Below are 17,231 nucleotides of genomic sequence, written 5' to 3'. Positions count from 1 at the left end.
TTGAAAATACTACAACTTCAATAATTTCCTTCTCGGAAATTATAAGGATTTTACAAAAATTCTCCATTTTTCATGACGCGTGTTGTGAATCATCCTGTGTTATAGGATGTTCTACTGAGTGAACCACCTTTCACAGAATCTCTTAAATGTTGAACTATCAAACATTTTCTTATTTAATCCTTACCTGTTGGAATGATTCATTTGATATCATCTTCTTGCAGCCGCACCTTTTTCTTCTTGCAAAAGTGAGCTCTAACCATCTGAACTCTTTCTTGATTTGTATACAACAAGCATGTTTCCTCCATAATCACATAGTGATTTCATTGACAATGAAAGTGAAAACACAAATACTTAGCTTACGGAAAAAATCGCGAAATTACTTACCGTATTACAAACACCTTATCACAGACTGTCCATTTGTTCTTACCTACCATCCTGCTGTCATATCATACAGGGTTAGTTGAAAGTATGGAAACCCCCAAAAATCTCAGCGGGAATGCATTTTTAGGATAAATGGTGAGGACAAAAGTCTCAGCATGTTTCAGGGCGCATCCGATGGTAACCTTGACCTTTATGTCAAGGTCAATGTTCAAGGTAATGTCATGATCATGTCGGTTTTTTAAATTGCGACCCTCCTTTTCGACCCCCGAAATGGAAAGAGCAGAAAATTCAGCATCGGAATATTCGATTCGGCCATGTGCTTACATGATAAAAAGTTTCAAAGGGATGTGTCTTTAGGCATCCCTTTTGTGTCTAATTCCATATTCTTGTTCCCTTTTACAGAAATAGAAGTAATGNTTATTGTTAAACGAAATATTAATTAAAATTTCAATTTCGGAATTATTTTACTATTATTAAATAAATAAATGAAGCTATCGTTCATTTAAAAAGTTATTTTTTTTACATATTAAGGCAAAGTAAACTTGTATTTTCAATATTTTGTTAGCTATTTAATTACGATTTAAATGTAAAATTAAAGTAAAAATTCATAAATTATTTTCAAAAAATAAAAACAAAAAAAATAAAAGTATAAAAAATAACTTTTCGACATATCGACATATCTATTATTCTATATTTCACAATTTTCGGAACTCTCTAAAGTGATACGCTCATGGAATCACAGAGTACGTTTCTGCCTACTATTTTTACACTGGACTATAAACGTTTTTTTCTAACAAATACTTTTTCAGTGCAATACATGCCCGGAATGATCTACAACTACAACAGCGCCCTTTACCCCGCTTCCCCTCTCATCTGCCCCACCCTGCCCGTCCTTCCAGTGCCCATGGTTCCATCCATTCCAGCCATCACTCCAGAAGCTCGACCCATCAGCAATCTGCAACAGGTGAACGGTCTTTCGAGCAGTTCTGTCCTGCAAACTGAGCATAAACCTGGCACCCCCGTGAAAGCCCCCCAGTTCCAAAGGCCTGCCAGTCAGGCGACTTCGGTTAAGGCTGAACCTGGAAGTGCCATGGGGTCCATCGCTTCCGCCAGTGTGGCTAATAAGGTTGGTAATTATGCCTTTTTTACGGGGTAGGGTCAGATGGGTATTGTTTTGCAGTTGATGACATTTTCAGATAAGAATAGTTCTTCTTTGAAAAAATATGTTAAATAGTTTTTGTAGATGGTGATAATGTTACTAGTAAATAAATTTGAAATAATTTCTAATGATCTTTCTAATAAAAACAATTTCCACGTCGGTTGCCACGTCATCGGTTGATTTTAATATTTTATCTTTTAACAGGCCATATACAGGGTGTTCAGAAAGTTTGGAACCCCCATCTATTTCAGAAAATACTGCTCAAACAAAAAAATTATTAGGATGCAGGGTTTTGAGTGAGTAATCCAGCGGTGACCTTGACCATGACCTTGAAGGTCATTTAGAGGTCAAGTTGAAAATTTTAAATGGAACCATATACTTTTGACCCTGGAAATGGAAAAAATGGACATTTTACGTTCGGATTTGTCCTTGACCATGACCTTCAAGGTCATTTAGAGGTCAAGTTGAAAATTTTAAATGGAACCTTAAATTTTTAACTTGACCTCTAAATGACCTTGAAGGTCATGTTCAAGGTCATATCCGAACGTAAAATTTTCCATTTTTCCATTTCCAAGGTCAATAGTATATGGTTCCATTTAAAATTTTCCACTTGACCTCTAAATGTCCGTCATGGTCACTGTTGGATTGCTCACTTAAAACCCTGCGACTTTTGTCCTAATCATTTTTTTGTTTGAGCAGTATTTTCTGAGATAGAGGGGGGGTTCCAAACTTTTTGAACACCCGGTATACTGATCCATGACGCTCTGGTGAATGATTTGAAATTACTATTTTGTGACGTTCTGATTCATAGGCCAGAACATTTGGATGGATTATGAACTATATCAATTAGCTCTTAGAAAAAATTGAATAACGTCTAAGATCAAGGAAAATGAGGAAAATTGATAACCTGTCGACTCTAACCTACCTGTTAATACCATCTATAATCCTCTTGGAACATAGAGGTAGCATTTTCCCAAGATGCAAGAGCGATGTACTCAAAAACCAAGGTGCATGTTAGGACGAAGTTTAAAGGGACATAAGTTGCACCTAAATAATAACAAAGGAAACAAGTCAGCAACTGTTGAGCTCATAAGTAGATACAAGACACCCATTATTCCTAAGTAATACCTACAGAGAAGACATTAGACATCCAGAAATATAAAAATAATTCCAACGGAGACGGTAGCCAATATAAAAGTAAATACTGGTCGGAAGAGTCAGTCTCCAGTTTCAGAGTTTGTTCTTTCCATTAAAAAAATTTAAATTGATGACGTGGTAACCAGCTAGGAAACTGTTTTTCGTCTTTCTGTAACTTTATATAACGTACATATGTTTGAAACATGTCTACACCTTTTGAATCCCGTTCAATTATCTACGAATTTTCAAGAATTTTCAAGACATAATATGTGTTGCGAAAACTATTTATCCTAGCTTCATCCGTAACTAACACAAGTGTAAATCTTAAGTTTTAAGCAAATTATTGTAACTATCATTTACAAAACCTAATCCAAGGATATTCTTGCTATGTTAGGGATACATTTGAACCTCGTGTAAACCACATTGTTGATTGGGATACTCGTACTTATACGGGAATTTCCTTCCACAATATTTCAAATTTGTTCTTTGGCTGCTACATTCCATTTCTTCCATAAATCGACTGCGGTAAGGTAACAGCATTTGCCACATATATATCCGGAAAGGTTCTACATTCAGGCGAAAAGCTGCCGCGGTCAAATAAGGTACTTTTCAATAAACACCCTGTCGCCCAGTTAAATATAACGACTCTCAACATTTTTCCCTCGAAAGCGCCAAAATCTTTTGGATAAGTTGTCAATCACCCTTTATTACTGTAACTAAAACTTTTTAAATGAATTTAATATAGAAAAATTACATTATAACCACCCTTATTGAAAATTGGAAGACTTATTATACAAAGTATTGGTGGAATAAAATACCAATACTAATACCAATAGATACCGAAGTTTTCATAACATAACTAGGACAATTTTTTTAGGCATTGTCGGAATGCTCGCGAAAGGATCTGGGTTTGCAGTCGGTGTGCTCACCTGATTCACCATTGGTCAGTCCTCCCGATGGTGAAACAGAAATGGAGTTGTTCATTCAGAACCCTAGCAAGGTTATTTTTTGTTATGTGTGTTGTCTTTTGTTTGCAATAGTAGTTTGGATATGCTTGTATGTATGTATTCTATTCTTTGTCTTTGTAAAAGATGTTCCTGATTTAACTCTATTATTTTTATTACAAAACCCCATTGCTAAGTCAATAACATTCGAATGTAAACTCTTTGGTTTAAGTATTGTGTTTATCTCTATTTTTCACGGTGATATAGAGAACAAGTGCTACAGACTACTAAAAGTCCGTTTAACTGATTGTTTTTTATTTCTGTGTATGCGCCTAAGTATGTATTATAATAATACATTTTTTGTTAATGTTTTTTCAGATTAATGAAATCGTCGAGCCTAAAAAAGAAAATGCTTATAGAAACAACAACACTTTTATTAACAACAACACTTTTAGTAACAACAACACTTTTAATAACAACAACCAAACTAACGATGAAGAAAGTAGTTGTTATTCTTCTTCCTATTCTTCATTTCTCAAAACTGACACTGGTTCTGGATCTAACGATGATTCAAACATCATGGAGAATAGGACTAATAGAACAGATGATGTAAGCAATAATTGATATTAAAAAAATAATACTTAAGTGATAGAAGCAAAAGGAGTTTCTCCATAAATGAAAAGTTGTAGCTCTGTAATATGTCTTTTTCTTACACTACCATAACTGTTTAAATTTTAAGGTTTTCTTTGATTGTTGTTTCAGAATACGTGGAAAGACCGTAGGAATTATCCAATTAGGAAAAAAGATCCACCATGGTTAGAGTCTGTTGCGACATCCCCGGATCTAATTTATAGGTACCAAATGACTGTTAAAGATCTCGAAGATATTTTAGAAGCAGATTTAAACGTCCTTAAGGAAATAACTCAGGTAAGTCAGTGATAAGAATACAAAGTTTGCACTTAACTCAAAACTTAAAACACCAAAATCTGAAGAAGTCTTAAATTAACTGAACCACTGTCTACAAATTAATATAATATCTATAAAAATTGTTGAACTGGTAAAATATATAATGTTCCTTAGTGATCAATTAAACTGACCGACAAAATATGACTAACCTTCTAAACCAAAAATCATACCTACTGATGATTTCGACGCGCTGATGGTTGAGGTAATTTTTCTCCGCAAATCTCATGTCATTTCTTAGCGCTGCCCACCTCTTGTATGCTATGTTAACCATAGCGTATTGATAAATGCATCGAATAACACGGATTTATCAAAGTATGAATCCCAGTCATAAACTTTCTACTAAAGTTGTCCTCAATATGACGCAATACTTACCGACATTTTCTCTTTTTCCCTTCTATTGCAAAGTGTTCAATGCTATCGCATGTTTATTTCTTATGGCAATAATCAGTTGTCACATCCGCAAGCGCTTTGAATGACCTTTCTGATCCAAACACTCTTTTTCCTTGTATTCAGATTTAGCGTATCAAAAGCCTTAGGAAAACTATATTCTGGTTTCTGGTTTAAAATTTTGTTTATGACTGAAGGATTGAAATTTTTATTAATTATTTCTTCTCTTATTTTTCTTGCAGCCGGTGATGGTAAACGACCAATTAAATCAATTGTATATAGATATGGAACTCGAGGGGTTGTCGAAAAAGCTAACGTTGGATGAAGGAATTACATCTAGCAGTAGTAGTGACGAAAATTCTGCAAATATAGCAAAAGTAAGTCAGAATGTCATTTTGTTTTCTGTTCAAAATTGTAAAATTCCATTTTCTTTGGCAGCCAAAGAAAAAAAGACGATCTTATAGTTCTCTGGTGATGATTTATGAAGAAAATGCCCCCTTTCCTCCCCCTCCCAATCACTGAAGTCTTTGTATCTATAAAAGTTTATTTTTATACAAATAATTATATATTTATTTATAAAGTAATATTTTGTAAACTATTAAAATTTTGATGTTATTCTTACATTAGATAGGATTTCAAATTTTTGTATTCACAGTATTTATATTAATATTTTTAGTATTTACAGTTACATTTATGCTAAATGAATTATATAAAAAATGAGGAAAAATTTATATTTGTTTCATTAACAGTTCTTTATGTGAATTTTTTCCCAAATGGAATACCATTTGTCAAAGACATTGATCTATTTCTACAAATTCAACACGGATATAATTATTACTAAACAACCAAAAAAATGGTATGTTGCCCCTAAATCCCCATAAAATGAGTTATTTGTGAATATGCTTAAGGATTGTAACTTAGTGGGAGAGGTTGGTCCGTATACTGAATGCCATCATCCTATCCAGCAACCACCAATATGCAATTCAGTTGGTATCTGGATTCGACCGTGTCGGAGTGTTTTTTGCATACCACTATTTCCTTTTTTTTGAGGTGTCTTCCAGCGAGCGCGCAAAAATTGGATTCGAAGGTGTCGTGCATGCTTCGAAAATGGTGGTGGACATTTTCAGCATTTGTTGTAGTTTGTTTTGTACTTATGCGTTTAAAAATTACTGAATTTTGCTTTTTGGTAAGTATCTAAATTATTTTTAATACGTATGATTATTTGGACGACGTGAATCTTTGGGTATTTTAATTACATATTTTTCAAATACATAATTTAATTAAAAGTTAAGTTTGTGTTTTAAGAGATTCATAATTACTAAAATTCGACCTAAAATTTAATAACACTATCTTCGTACTACAAAATATATACATTTTATTTTATTTATTTAAAAATTGGAAAACAATTGTCTTAAAATTTATTAAATGTTTCACAATAATAGCTGTTTACATTTTTTCCGTAGGACAAGTCTGCCGCGTGCATACGTGGTGTGCAGCAGCAGGTTAAACGCTGTTGTCATGTTATGATGAAACTCCCCAATATCGCTGTTTAACTTACACCCCTGTAATATACAACTTCTTTGTTCATTTATGATAGCTATATCTCATGCTGAAGTAATAGCAGTTCTTACACCCTGTGTATTGGAACACAGTGAACGTGAATCTTCTAGAATATGCCCACCCAATTCCTAAAAAAAGATGCTTTTCAAAATATCTATGTAGTGTGTCTCTTCACCTCTAACCTTACATTTTGTCTTCTTTAAACATATTTAACAGTAGGCTGCTGTCATACTACTCATCTTCCACTTACCCTTATACCTTTATAATTGTTACTTTTGTGGTTACACAAGTAGTTCTTCGTTACATTTTTGAAGCCTTGTCAAAAGCCTTAACGAATTCTTTCATTAGTTCAAATTTTGTGTAATGGAGGAAACAGAGCATTGGATTGATCTAGCAAACGCACTTGAGTAAAGTTAAAAGATCCTGGATTCAGATCTCGATTAAGCTGAGTTTTTTGTTCATAGCTATTCTTCCTATCTCTACAGATTCATGAACAGGGATACTTAGAATCTGATTGCTGCTCCATTTTGAAATATCCACAAATTTTCCATATGCGCTCTGAACTTCTTATTTTTTTCTACCTATTTCATATTGCCATAATTTTTTTTCAGCTTTGTTGAGTGTTGTATTGAAACTGAAGTATATTTATTACCATTTTTAGCTAAACTACCTCCAAGTTTTGTTTTGAAGAGTCAGTGAATATCCTCCCACTCGTTTTTATTTTAACTCGTTTATAGGTTCGGAACAATACACTAACGCACTATCTTCAATACACAGATAATTTTTTTTTACAGTTCTGTATCCTAATTCAGATCCGCCTTTTTATTAAACTTAGAGTAAGATCATTTAACTCACTCTGATTAAACGTTTGCGGATGTTTCTTTAAATCCCAGGGTATATGTATAAAAATAAAATAAATCAATTTCCTTGTCATTGCTTCGTATTCCTTCTCGTCTTCCTCTTCATCTTCCTCGAAAAAGTTTTCTTCTTTAAAGGAAATGGAAAAACGGTGTCAGGGTAAGTGGGACATATGAATATGATGGTGGACTACTTTTGAAGACAACAGACAATTGCCTTGTTAAAAGAAAACTACCGAATACTTTTACCCTAAATCGGATACCTTTCCGGTATGAGTGCTAACGCCAAATTGACTTCAGATTCATGTTCAATGGATCTTAAAACATGCCAATACCAGGGTCTGATCAAAAGAATAAACTTTTATGCGTGTTTGTGTTATTTTTAAAACGACTTTTTTGAGATACTCAAAAGTTCAATTAGTGGAAACTTGTATTTGAAAAAATTGATATCGAAACAGCTGAAGAAGAAAAGTTAATACTTGCTACTGCTAGATTTTTATTGCTTTATAAATCTACATATAAATGAAAATCTGTTGAAAATTTATGGTGTTCCATCTTGCCTTTTTGTTTAGAAGTACATATTCCAATAGGGAATAATCGGTTGCTTATGGTGAAATCAAAGATCGCTATTTCTAAATTGTGTTTTATTTGTTGTGTCAATTTCCGAAAGCAATACCATTCACATCTATGTAGACTGGTTTAACAATGTGAAATAAGAATATCCAGTTTTGATCATCTGAAATTAAATAGATTAATAAACAATTGAACAATGCACCTAGAACAATAAAAGGGATATAATTATTTTTTATTTCCGATTTATTTTTTAAGAGTGCTAAGAAAGTGTAAAAAACGTTTCCGATGTTAACGTTCTGATCCAAATTTGGTACGTAATAATTTTGAACGATTTCAAGGTTATTTTTTTAACAATACTTCCATGCTAGAAAGAGCAAGGTAAATTACATCGAAAAAGTACAATTTTCTAAGTAGACTGTACTTCCAGGAAAACAATTATGATTTTAAAAGTTGCCTTGAGATGTACAGGATGATTCACTATAATTTGACCTCCCCCATTAACTTTTTTGTTTTTAAAGAATGTGAAATACAAAAGTTACACGATCCTGTATACCGAAAATGCCTTTGCCTATCATATCTGCTATTAATATTCTGTTGTAAATTTGAACTTTCCATTTCGCAACATCTTTTGCTTATGGAATGTAAGTAAAAGTAACGCATTATAAACGTAAGACAATTTCAGTTTTTACCATAAAATAAAAGGGGTAATCGGTTATTCCCAGAGGTATCGCTTCATAGCATATCGGCTTTCGACATCTCATTAATATGAACTGCACATCTTTCATAGTCTCATTATCGGCATTGTACCACTTGGATTCATATAATGCATCACCGATGGATATAGTCTACAAAAGCATGGTCTTTATTAACTTTTTTAAGTTTTCATGGAAATTAGTCTACCAACCTTGTCTTTGATCCTTTGACCTGCATGGCAATAAGAAAATACGGCAATTAGCCAAGCTATCAAAAATGTAAAGGATCCTATGGGTTTGGTCTAAAACATATTGTATAAAAAAAGCAAAATTAAAGAATCTTTTAATAAATTGAACTTCAGGTTCAATAATGATGGTCTTAGAAAACGGAAAGTTGAGCAGATACTTATAGCGTGAAAAATTATATAACTGAATGATATACACAAAAAAATTCAAACAAATGAGATATAATACTTTATAAAATTTTCTTAATATGAGCTAAGTTAAAGGAAAAAAGGCCAGTAGAAGTCAACCCTTTATTATAAATATTGCAAATGTTGTGTAGCGGGTAATTCTTTCTAATATTACGTCCATTAACAAGTGAAATAAATTGAAAGCGATCCAACAGAACCGACTGAGGAAAGGAGGGTATCACCATCAAATCGAATAGTCTTAACGGCACTGAACCTTTTCAAGATTGTCAATATGTAGTGAATTGAGGTACATTCTGTTTTTGATTAACCAATCATTAGATGCCATTCCAATTGACCATTCAGTTTATTTTCGTGAAGATTATGGAGACATAAAGTAAGTCATTGCACTGTCAAGCAAAATTCCTGTTTTCTCTGTGGGACAGCAGAGCTCGTGTGAAGAATTGGGTGGAGTCAAATTGGCCTTTAAGATTGGACCTCAAATCTGGTGATCCGAACATTCTTCATGAGCCACTTGTTGACAGAACGAATATTATATTCCCACCTCTGCATTGAAAACTGAATCTAATGAAGCAATTCGTCAAAGCTCTACCAACTGAAGGGAACTGTTTCAAGTATCTTATTTTTGCATTTCGTAACCTTTCTCTTGAAAAGACAAAGGCGGTGTATCTGACGGTCCACAAACTCGGCAGCTCATTAAAGATAAACCTCAAATGAATGCTTGGTTATCAATGACTTTCTTGGAAATAAACGAGAACAGAATACAAAGGCATCTTGATGACTTCCCGTTGCAGTCAATAATGAGTAAGGCGAACGATTCTACCAAGATTATGGAGGTATTATATTAAGGTAGATGGGATATACATATGACTGCTAACTATTGTTGGAGCATCAAGCGAGACTGTCATCAGATTGGACACTCCAGGTAAAGCTATAAGCGTACATTTTTATCTTAGTATGTATGTTTTGAAGCAGAACTTCACTATTTGTATACGATTTGATTTATAGTAACAATACACAAACCTTTATATGGACAAAAGTATACTTTGTATGATTTTTTGAAAAAAGGAGTAAAACGCTTACGTGATAGAGAGAAAAACTGGGATCATTTCTGGATTCAGATGGCAAACGTTACCTAAAGGCGCGTGTCAGATATAAGTCAACAAAAAGTGTGTTCTCTAATATATTTAATTTTAAATAATTTCTATATACAACGGAAAATATCAGAGTGAAAAATGAGATTAGAACACTGCCAAAGGATTAAGTGCTGAAATTCCGTCAGGTCCGCTAGTAGTCTTAGATTTGAATTTTTTTAAATAACGCAAGATATCTTGGTCGAAGAAGCTAAATTATCCAATTCCGCAATATCTGAATTTATATAATTTTGTGTTAGGTTATTTATTATAAGAACTCTGAAAGAAATTTGTAAATATTAGAGGGACATCTAACTTACTTGTTATTGAATTTAGAATTTACATAATTCTAAGAACGGGAAAGACCCTGGTTTATATTTGCTTCCGACTTCCGAGTTTGCTATATATTGACTATCCAATCTTACACCAGGTTGGATCTTTCGAAATATCCCACTTCTTGGATATTAGAGGGGGTAAGTTCACTTTTGCTGGAATACCTTCAGTACAACTCACATAATAAAAGTGTAGATCCTTAGATCCGGGCGACGTCCGGAATATTTTCAAAATTGCAAAAATGTTTAAACAATTTTAAAAAAATACCTATTTTATCTCAGTGTTTTACTTATATCTTGGAACCTATGCATTTTGGAAGAATATTGAAGAGGAAAAACGTTTTAGAAATAAATTTTATACTGTAAGTAAAAACTATTTAAATTTATTACCGATGTTGCAAAATAGCAATAATAATTGATGAAAAAAAGGCAAAATCAAGTTTTTTGGATAATTTTTTTAAATATTTTAATTGCTCCGAGGGTATTCTTATTTTGATAAAAAAAACTTTATAGTATAATAACACAACACACCAAATTTCATTAAAATCGGTTCAATAGTTTTCACAAAATAATTTTTTGAATAAAATAAAAAAAAAAAATTTCGAATATTCAAATTAAAAAAAATATATTTGGAAACATTAAAAAAAAATTATTTGGAAATTAATTTTTTTGTTAACTACAGATAAAATTAAGAAAAATTAGTACCTATTTAAATTTATAATTTTTGAAAAAAAAAAGTAAATTGCAATTTGATAAAATGTAGGTAGTCTAATTGTTTAAAACTAAAAAAGGTTTACTTTAAAAATTTACTGTGGCCGTCCTAATCAACACATTTCAGTTTTTCGAAAATCATTTGAAAGGTTGAGCGGTCTATTCTAGGTGAAAAAATTTTCAAATATCTAGATGCTTTATTTCAGGCTGTGCAACATATTGAATTTTTTTTCAAAATATTATTTTGCGAAAACTATCGAAGCGATTTTATTGAAATTTGGTGTGTCGTTTTATTATACTCTATAGTTTTTTTTTTTTACCAAAATTAGAATGCCCTCTGAGAAATTAAAATATTTTGAAAAGAATTATTCAAAAAAACTTGATTGTTTTGCCTTTTTTTCATCAATTAATGCTATTTTGCAAGATAGGTAATAAATTTAAACATATTTAACTTACAGTATATTGTGCAAAATTCAATTCCAAAACATTTTCCTCTTCAATATTTTTCCAAAATACATAGGTTTCAAGATGTAAGTAAAAAACTCAGATGCAATAGGTATTTTTTAAATGTTTGTAACATTTTTGCAATTTTGAAAATGTTCCGGACCTCGCCCAGATCTAGGGATCTACACTTTTATTATGTAAGTTTTAATGAAGGTAATCCAAAAAAAATTTGCTTGCCCCCTCTCACATCCACCTCAAAACAGATCCGCCCTGGTCTATCTGTAAACAACCACTTTAACTGACCGCTCGAGTTTTGAATTGATCAAGGACTGACATGTCCTTGGTTCCTTTATATTAAAACATTTAGATTTCTGTCTAAGATTAAATATCAGATTAATATTAAACCAAGGAGGATATACACTCTGTGATCCATGTGTTTAGTAACGGATGCTTGAAATATAGAAGCAAGTTTATTATGAAGTTGATTTACTGCGGTATGTATCAAGACCACTAAATTCATTCAGAAAGTCTCATTTGACAACTAATAAAGGCTTATAGAGCTATGAGTAGCTTTCCAGAAATTTAAACTATTAGCGGGTTAATATTACATTTGATGAAAAGTGAAGGATGATAATTCTTTTCATCTATTAAGACATTCATACTCTTTTCAACTAAGCTATCAATATATCCTTCAATGAATCGGAAAAACTATCTAAAATTAATTAGAAAGGTTTGGTTTTTAGTGTTGCTGGATATTTAAATAATGCAGTACTTACAGTTAACATTTGATTGGCCATACAACCGCAAACCAAGGCAGACAACAGGGACATGTGCCCAACTGTATATTTTACAAGTGAACTAAGACGGTATCCCAGTCTAAAACGAAAAATTTGAACTGGGAAACTGCACATACAATTTTATACCCAATTTTACAAAAACGATAAGATCAAAAGGACTGAGTACCTACTTAAGTAAGTGGACATGGTAACCGATGCAAAACCGAAGCCTATTTCTCATTTCTACCCTCGATGATGCTTCGAATGTTTTCTTGAAGTTATCATTCAAGTGATTGATGTAACATATCAATATCTCTGTTGACTCGTATATTATGAAGCTTTGAATTAGAAGCGGTTGACCTGTAAGAAGTCCAGTGAAGATGATTTGCATCGTAAAAATGATGGTACCTGCGGTTAGATTATTGGCACCGAATGGTAGCCATATCGGGACTAATACAGGGCTAATTTGATCAAAATCTTCATTGATCTCTTTGATCAATTTGGTGTTGTACCAAGCTGTCAAGCCGTAAATTATTATGACCATAAAGGAACCAAAGATGCTAATGTATCCGAAGCGGTTTAAGAAATTTACCGTTTTTTGGTAAGACGCTGGTTTGCCGAATTTTTTTAAGTCTTCGAGATCTTTGAAAAAGTCGGACCATTGTTTGTATTTTAAAGTAAATAATACATTTACTAGAAATGCTGCAGTGCCACCTAAAGCAATAGAAGTAGCTTCGCTTATATCCGTTTCTGAATGAGCTGTAATAAAAATAGTTAGGTATACCTATCTTTGCTAAAAATAAATTAGGCGTAAAACTATTTAGCTAAATACTATTCTACTCTTACGTTTACTTACTCCCTATTATAACTATTAGAAACAGTAAAGGCCCAATAATAGTAAAGAAGAAGCTAACCACCTTCGACAGCAAATAAATTGCGACGAACTTCTTCAGATAAGACTTATCCATAGAGAGAGGAATTTGATACGTCATCTTCAGATAGTTTAGGCTGTATGAAAAAGCCCCATTCTTCTCAATTTTGTACATAATGATGTTTTCGAATACAAAAGTATCCTCTAAATAATTTTAATTAGTTAGTCGGTAAGAAACAGTCTATTTTCACAGTAGGTCATATATTGTTGTATCGAATGTTATCCTTTATATGCTTTTCAAATGTTTGTATTGTTAATTAAAGATTATAGTTAAATTTCATGGAAATGGAAAATGAATATATGTAAATTCTAAGTCTTTTATTGCTTCCTATTAATTTGCATATGATACTGTTAAATATTTATGTGTTTTATTTACATGTGAATATAATTACTTCTTTAAATATTTAGATGCAATTTTCCATGAATGTATCAATAATATGGTCCTACTAAGAAAAGACGGAATGTTAATGAAATTTATAACTTTTGAGTTTTATTTAATAAATTTAATGTATATACAATATACATAATTGCTTCATTTTTATTTTGAATAGTGTAGATTAAAATAGTCTTAGGTAATTGAAATAATTACGCTGTGTTTTAGAACATTAGTGCAAAACTGAGCTAAACGCTATCTAAATATGCTGTGCAATCTCTGTTGGTAGGACAAGTATGTAGGTCTATAGCGATTAGTGAAAAAGTGCGAAAACAAATATCCATTTTTAATCACCTAAAAATGAGTATTATTAATCGATATACAATAAATATAGTTCTTACCATAAACTAGAAGTCATAATCTTATTCCCATGTCTTATGTTATACAGGGCGAATCAGAACTTATCCAAAAAAAAATTGAATGTACAGGGGACTCTTACAAATACAATTTTGTAAAAGAAAATCAAAAAGGTCAGTTTGAAAATGATTTAAAAATTCACTTCTGCACGGCACTGGAAAAAAATGTAAAGAATTTCTTTCCCAAGTAAAGAATAAATAAAATTTTATAACACCTATTTTATATCTGCAAATTCAACTGCTTTTGCCGCTATGGTTATTATTAATTAACAAACTTAATTTGTGATTTTTATTAATAAAATAATTTGACATACTTACATGATAGTACAACTGTTCAAAATTTTGTTCACCGACGTGTAAACACATTGTCCGTCTTACCCAGTTTCTACAAACTAACACAAATGTTATCTTGCTTCACCATAAAATAAAACGATATCCATCAACTCCCCGAGTTGCTATACACGTAAACCATTTTTGATACTCGAAAAACTAATGTAAACACTATCCCAAAAACGTAAATACTAACATCGGAATCGCCTGGAGCCACGCGAATGGCGCTAGAGACTACAGTAGCCCGGCGATGTAAAGGTTGAAAATACTACAACTTCAATAATTTCCTTCTCGGAAATTATAAGGATTTTACAAAAATTCTCCATTTTTCATGACGCGTGTTGTGAATCATCCTGTGTTATAGGATGTTCTACTGAGTGAACCACCTTTCACAGAATCTCTTAAATGTTGAACTATCAAACATTTTCTTATTTAATCCTTACCTGTTGGAATGATTCATTTGATATCATCTTCTTGCAGCCGCACCTTTTTCTTCTTGCAAAAGTGAGCTCTAACCATCTGAACTCTTTCTTGATTTGTATACAACAAGCATGTTTCCTCCATAATCACATAGTGATTTCATTGACAATGAAAGTGAAAACACAAATACTTAGCTTACGGAAAAAATCGCGAAATTACTTACCGTATTACAAACACCTTATCACAGACTGTCCATTTGTTCTTACCTACCATCCTGCTGTCATATCATACAGGGTTAGTTGAAAGTATGGAAACCCCCAAAAATCTCAGCGGGAATGCATTTTTAGGATAAATGGTGAGGACAAAAGTCTCAGCATGTTTCAGGGCGCATCCGATGGTAACCTTGACCTTTATGTCAAGGTCAATGTTCAAGGTAATGTCATGATCATGTCGGTTTTTTAAATTGCGACCCTCCTTTTCGACCCCCGAAATGGAAAGAGCAGAAAATTCAGCATCGGAATATTCGATTCGGCCATGTGCTTACATGATAAAAAGTTTCAAAGGTTTGTGTCTTTAGGCATCCCTTTTGTGTCTAATTCCATATTCTTGTTCCCTTTTACAGAAATAGAAGTAATGGATATAATTAGGAAAGTTTGCACGAAAAATTCGGCGTTTTGATAGCATTCCATGCACAATTTTTAATAAAATAATCTCATTTATATCCGTTCCTTTGACTAGTTTGATCAATCTATCTTTTATAGGAAGGATATTTCCCTTCTATATTAAAAAAAGCTGTAATTATTCCTATCCATAAAAAGAATGATAAGTATTTAATATCTAATTACCGAGGAATAGCACTCCTTTCTGTATTTTCTAAAATATTTGAAAGGGCATTTTATTTAAGAATATTAAGTTTCGCAGAAAATAATAACATAATTAATAAAAATCAGTTCGGATTTAGAAAAAGTTTGGCGACACAAGATGCAATTTTATCTTTATATAGCTTTATATTAAATGCATTAGAAAATAAAGACAAATGTGCATGTATATTATTTGATTTGACTAGGGCATTCGATGTAGTTGATCATACACTTTTGTTAAGCAAGTTAGAAAGGTATGGCATAAGAGGTCCTGCGCTGAACTGGCTTAATAGCTATTTACAAGGAAGAACTCAAGAAGTTCTTTTAAATGTCAATGGTAGTCAATATTTTTCACAACCGAGGCATATCCAATTAGGTGTCCCTCAAGGGAGCATTTTAGGCCCATTTTTGTTCTTACTATTTATTAATAACATTGAAATGATTGCTAATTCAAAAAGATTTGTAACAATGTTCGCAGATGACACTTCTGTGGCGGTTAAATCGGAATCTATTGCGGCACTTAGTGGCCTTGCATCAAGTGTTGTGATTAGCATGCAAAATTATTGTAAAAATAATAATTTAGCTTTAAATGGCACAAAAACTGATCTGATCGTGTTCAATACTAAAGAAATAAATTGTAGTATATTAGTCAAATTTAACAACAAAACTATTCAACAAAATACTTCAGTAAAATTTTTGGGAGTCCTCTTGGATTCAAAGTTATCTTGGTTAAATCATATTAACGAATTATTGAATAAATTGGCAAAACATTGTTTTGTTCTTTGGCGTTTAGGCAAATTTGTAGATTTGGAAATTTTAAAAATGTATTACTTTGGTTATGTTCAGTCTAATTTAAGCTACTGCATTATTTGTTGGGGTAACTCGTCACATATTAAAGATTTATTTATTCTCCAAAAAAAGATTATACGTACAATGACTAATTCAAAGGCACGAGATTCTTGCAGACAATTATTTAAAAGATTAGGTATTCTTACAGTTTATTCACTATATATTTTAAGCTGTGTTACATATGTGAAAAACCATTTAACAAATTTCATTACACGCGCCAATACAACTCAGTCTTCTGGCTATAATCTGAGAGAATCTCTTAATTTAAAAATACCCCAGCATCGCCTAACGTTAACGGCTAATGGCCCTTTTATTATGTCCATTAAATTATATAATAAGTTGCCAACGCATTTTAAACAGATAAATTCTTGTGTTGTCTTTCGTAACAAAGTAAAGCGATTTCTCTTACAGAATCCCTTCTATAATATTGATGAGTATATGTGTTGTGTCTTCAATGAGTCTGGTTTTTAGTTTTAATTTTAATTTTTTATTTTAATTTTTTTATTGCAATTTTTAATTTTTTATTGCAATTTTTATTCTATATTTTGTAATTATGTTCTATATCTTAT

At 32.1% G+C, this 17,231-nt stretch overlaps 2 protein-coding genes across 5 annotated transcripts in view; one reads left to right on the top strand and one right to left on the bottom strand.

Moving 5' to 3' along the window:
* Positions 1-5,585, top strand: part of LOC108917073 (period circadian protein) — a 46,164-nt gene extending 40,579 nt beyond the window's left edge. For all 4 annotated transcript variants that reach the window (XM_018723506.1, XM_018723505.1, XM_018723508.1 and 1 more), the window contains 5 exons: positions 1,191-1,507; positions 4,000-4,230; positions 4,384-4,548; positions 5,217-5,351; positions 5,413-5,585. In XM_018723506.1, coding sequence (XP_018579022.1) covers positions 1,191-1,507; positions 4,000-4,230; positions 4,384-4,548; positions 5,217-5,351; positions 5,413-5,496 — 932 coding nt within the window. In that variant the 3' untranslated portion in view covers positions 5,497-5,585. The remainder of the gene's footprint in view (positions 1-1,190; positions 1,508-3,999; positions 4,231-4,383; positions 4,549-5,216; positions 5,352-5,412) is intronic.
* Positions 5,586-7,878: 2,293 nt separating this feature from the next.
* Positions 7,879-12,989, bottom strand: LOC108917071 (odorant receptor 22c-like). The gene is made up of 5 exons (XM_018723503.1): positions 12,675-12,989; positions 12,484-12,583; positions 8,869-8,958; positions 8,654-8,809; positions 7,879-8,127 (listed from the first exon to the last, which is right to left on the bottom strand). The coding sequence occupies exons 1-5, from the start codon at positions 12,872-12,874 to the stop codon at positions 8,077-8,079; spliced, it is 597 nt and encodes a 198-aa protein (XP_018579019.1). The 5' UTR covers positions 12,875-12,989; the 3' UTR covers positions 7,879-8,076.
* Between the last annotated feature and the right edge of the window lie 4,242 nt (positions 12,990-17,231).

The sequence above is a fragment of the Anoplophora glabripennis genome, unplaced genomic scaffold (genome assembly GCF_000390285.2).
Source record: "Anoplophora glabripennis isolate ALB-LARVAE unplaced genomic scaffold, Agla_2.0 scaffold69, whole genome shotgun sequence".
NCBI classification, from domain to species: Eukaryota; Metazoa; Arthropoda; class Insecta; order Coleoptera; family Cerambycidae; genus Anoplophora; species Anoplophora glabripennis.
The sequence above is the reverse complement of the archived record's forward strand: the minus strand, read 5'-3'. Positions and strand labels throughout refer to the sequence as shown.

Excerpts from the sequence above, each read along its gene's own strand:
- LOC108917071 (XM_018723503.1), bottom strand. The coding sequence starts at position 12,874 with ATGCAAATCATCTTCACTGGACTTCTTACAGGTCAACCGCTTCTAATT. Across the intron at positions 8,810-8,868 it reads GTCAAAGGATCAAAGACAAG|ACTATATCCATCGGTGATGC; the intron begins GTTGGTAGACTA and ends ATGCTTTTGTAG. Across the intron at positions 8,128-8,653 it reads ATTACCCCTTTTATTTTATG|ATGATCAAAACTGGATATTC; the intron begins GTAAAAACTGAA and ends ATTTAATTTCAG.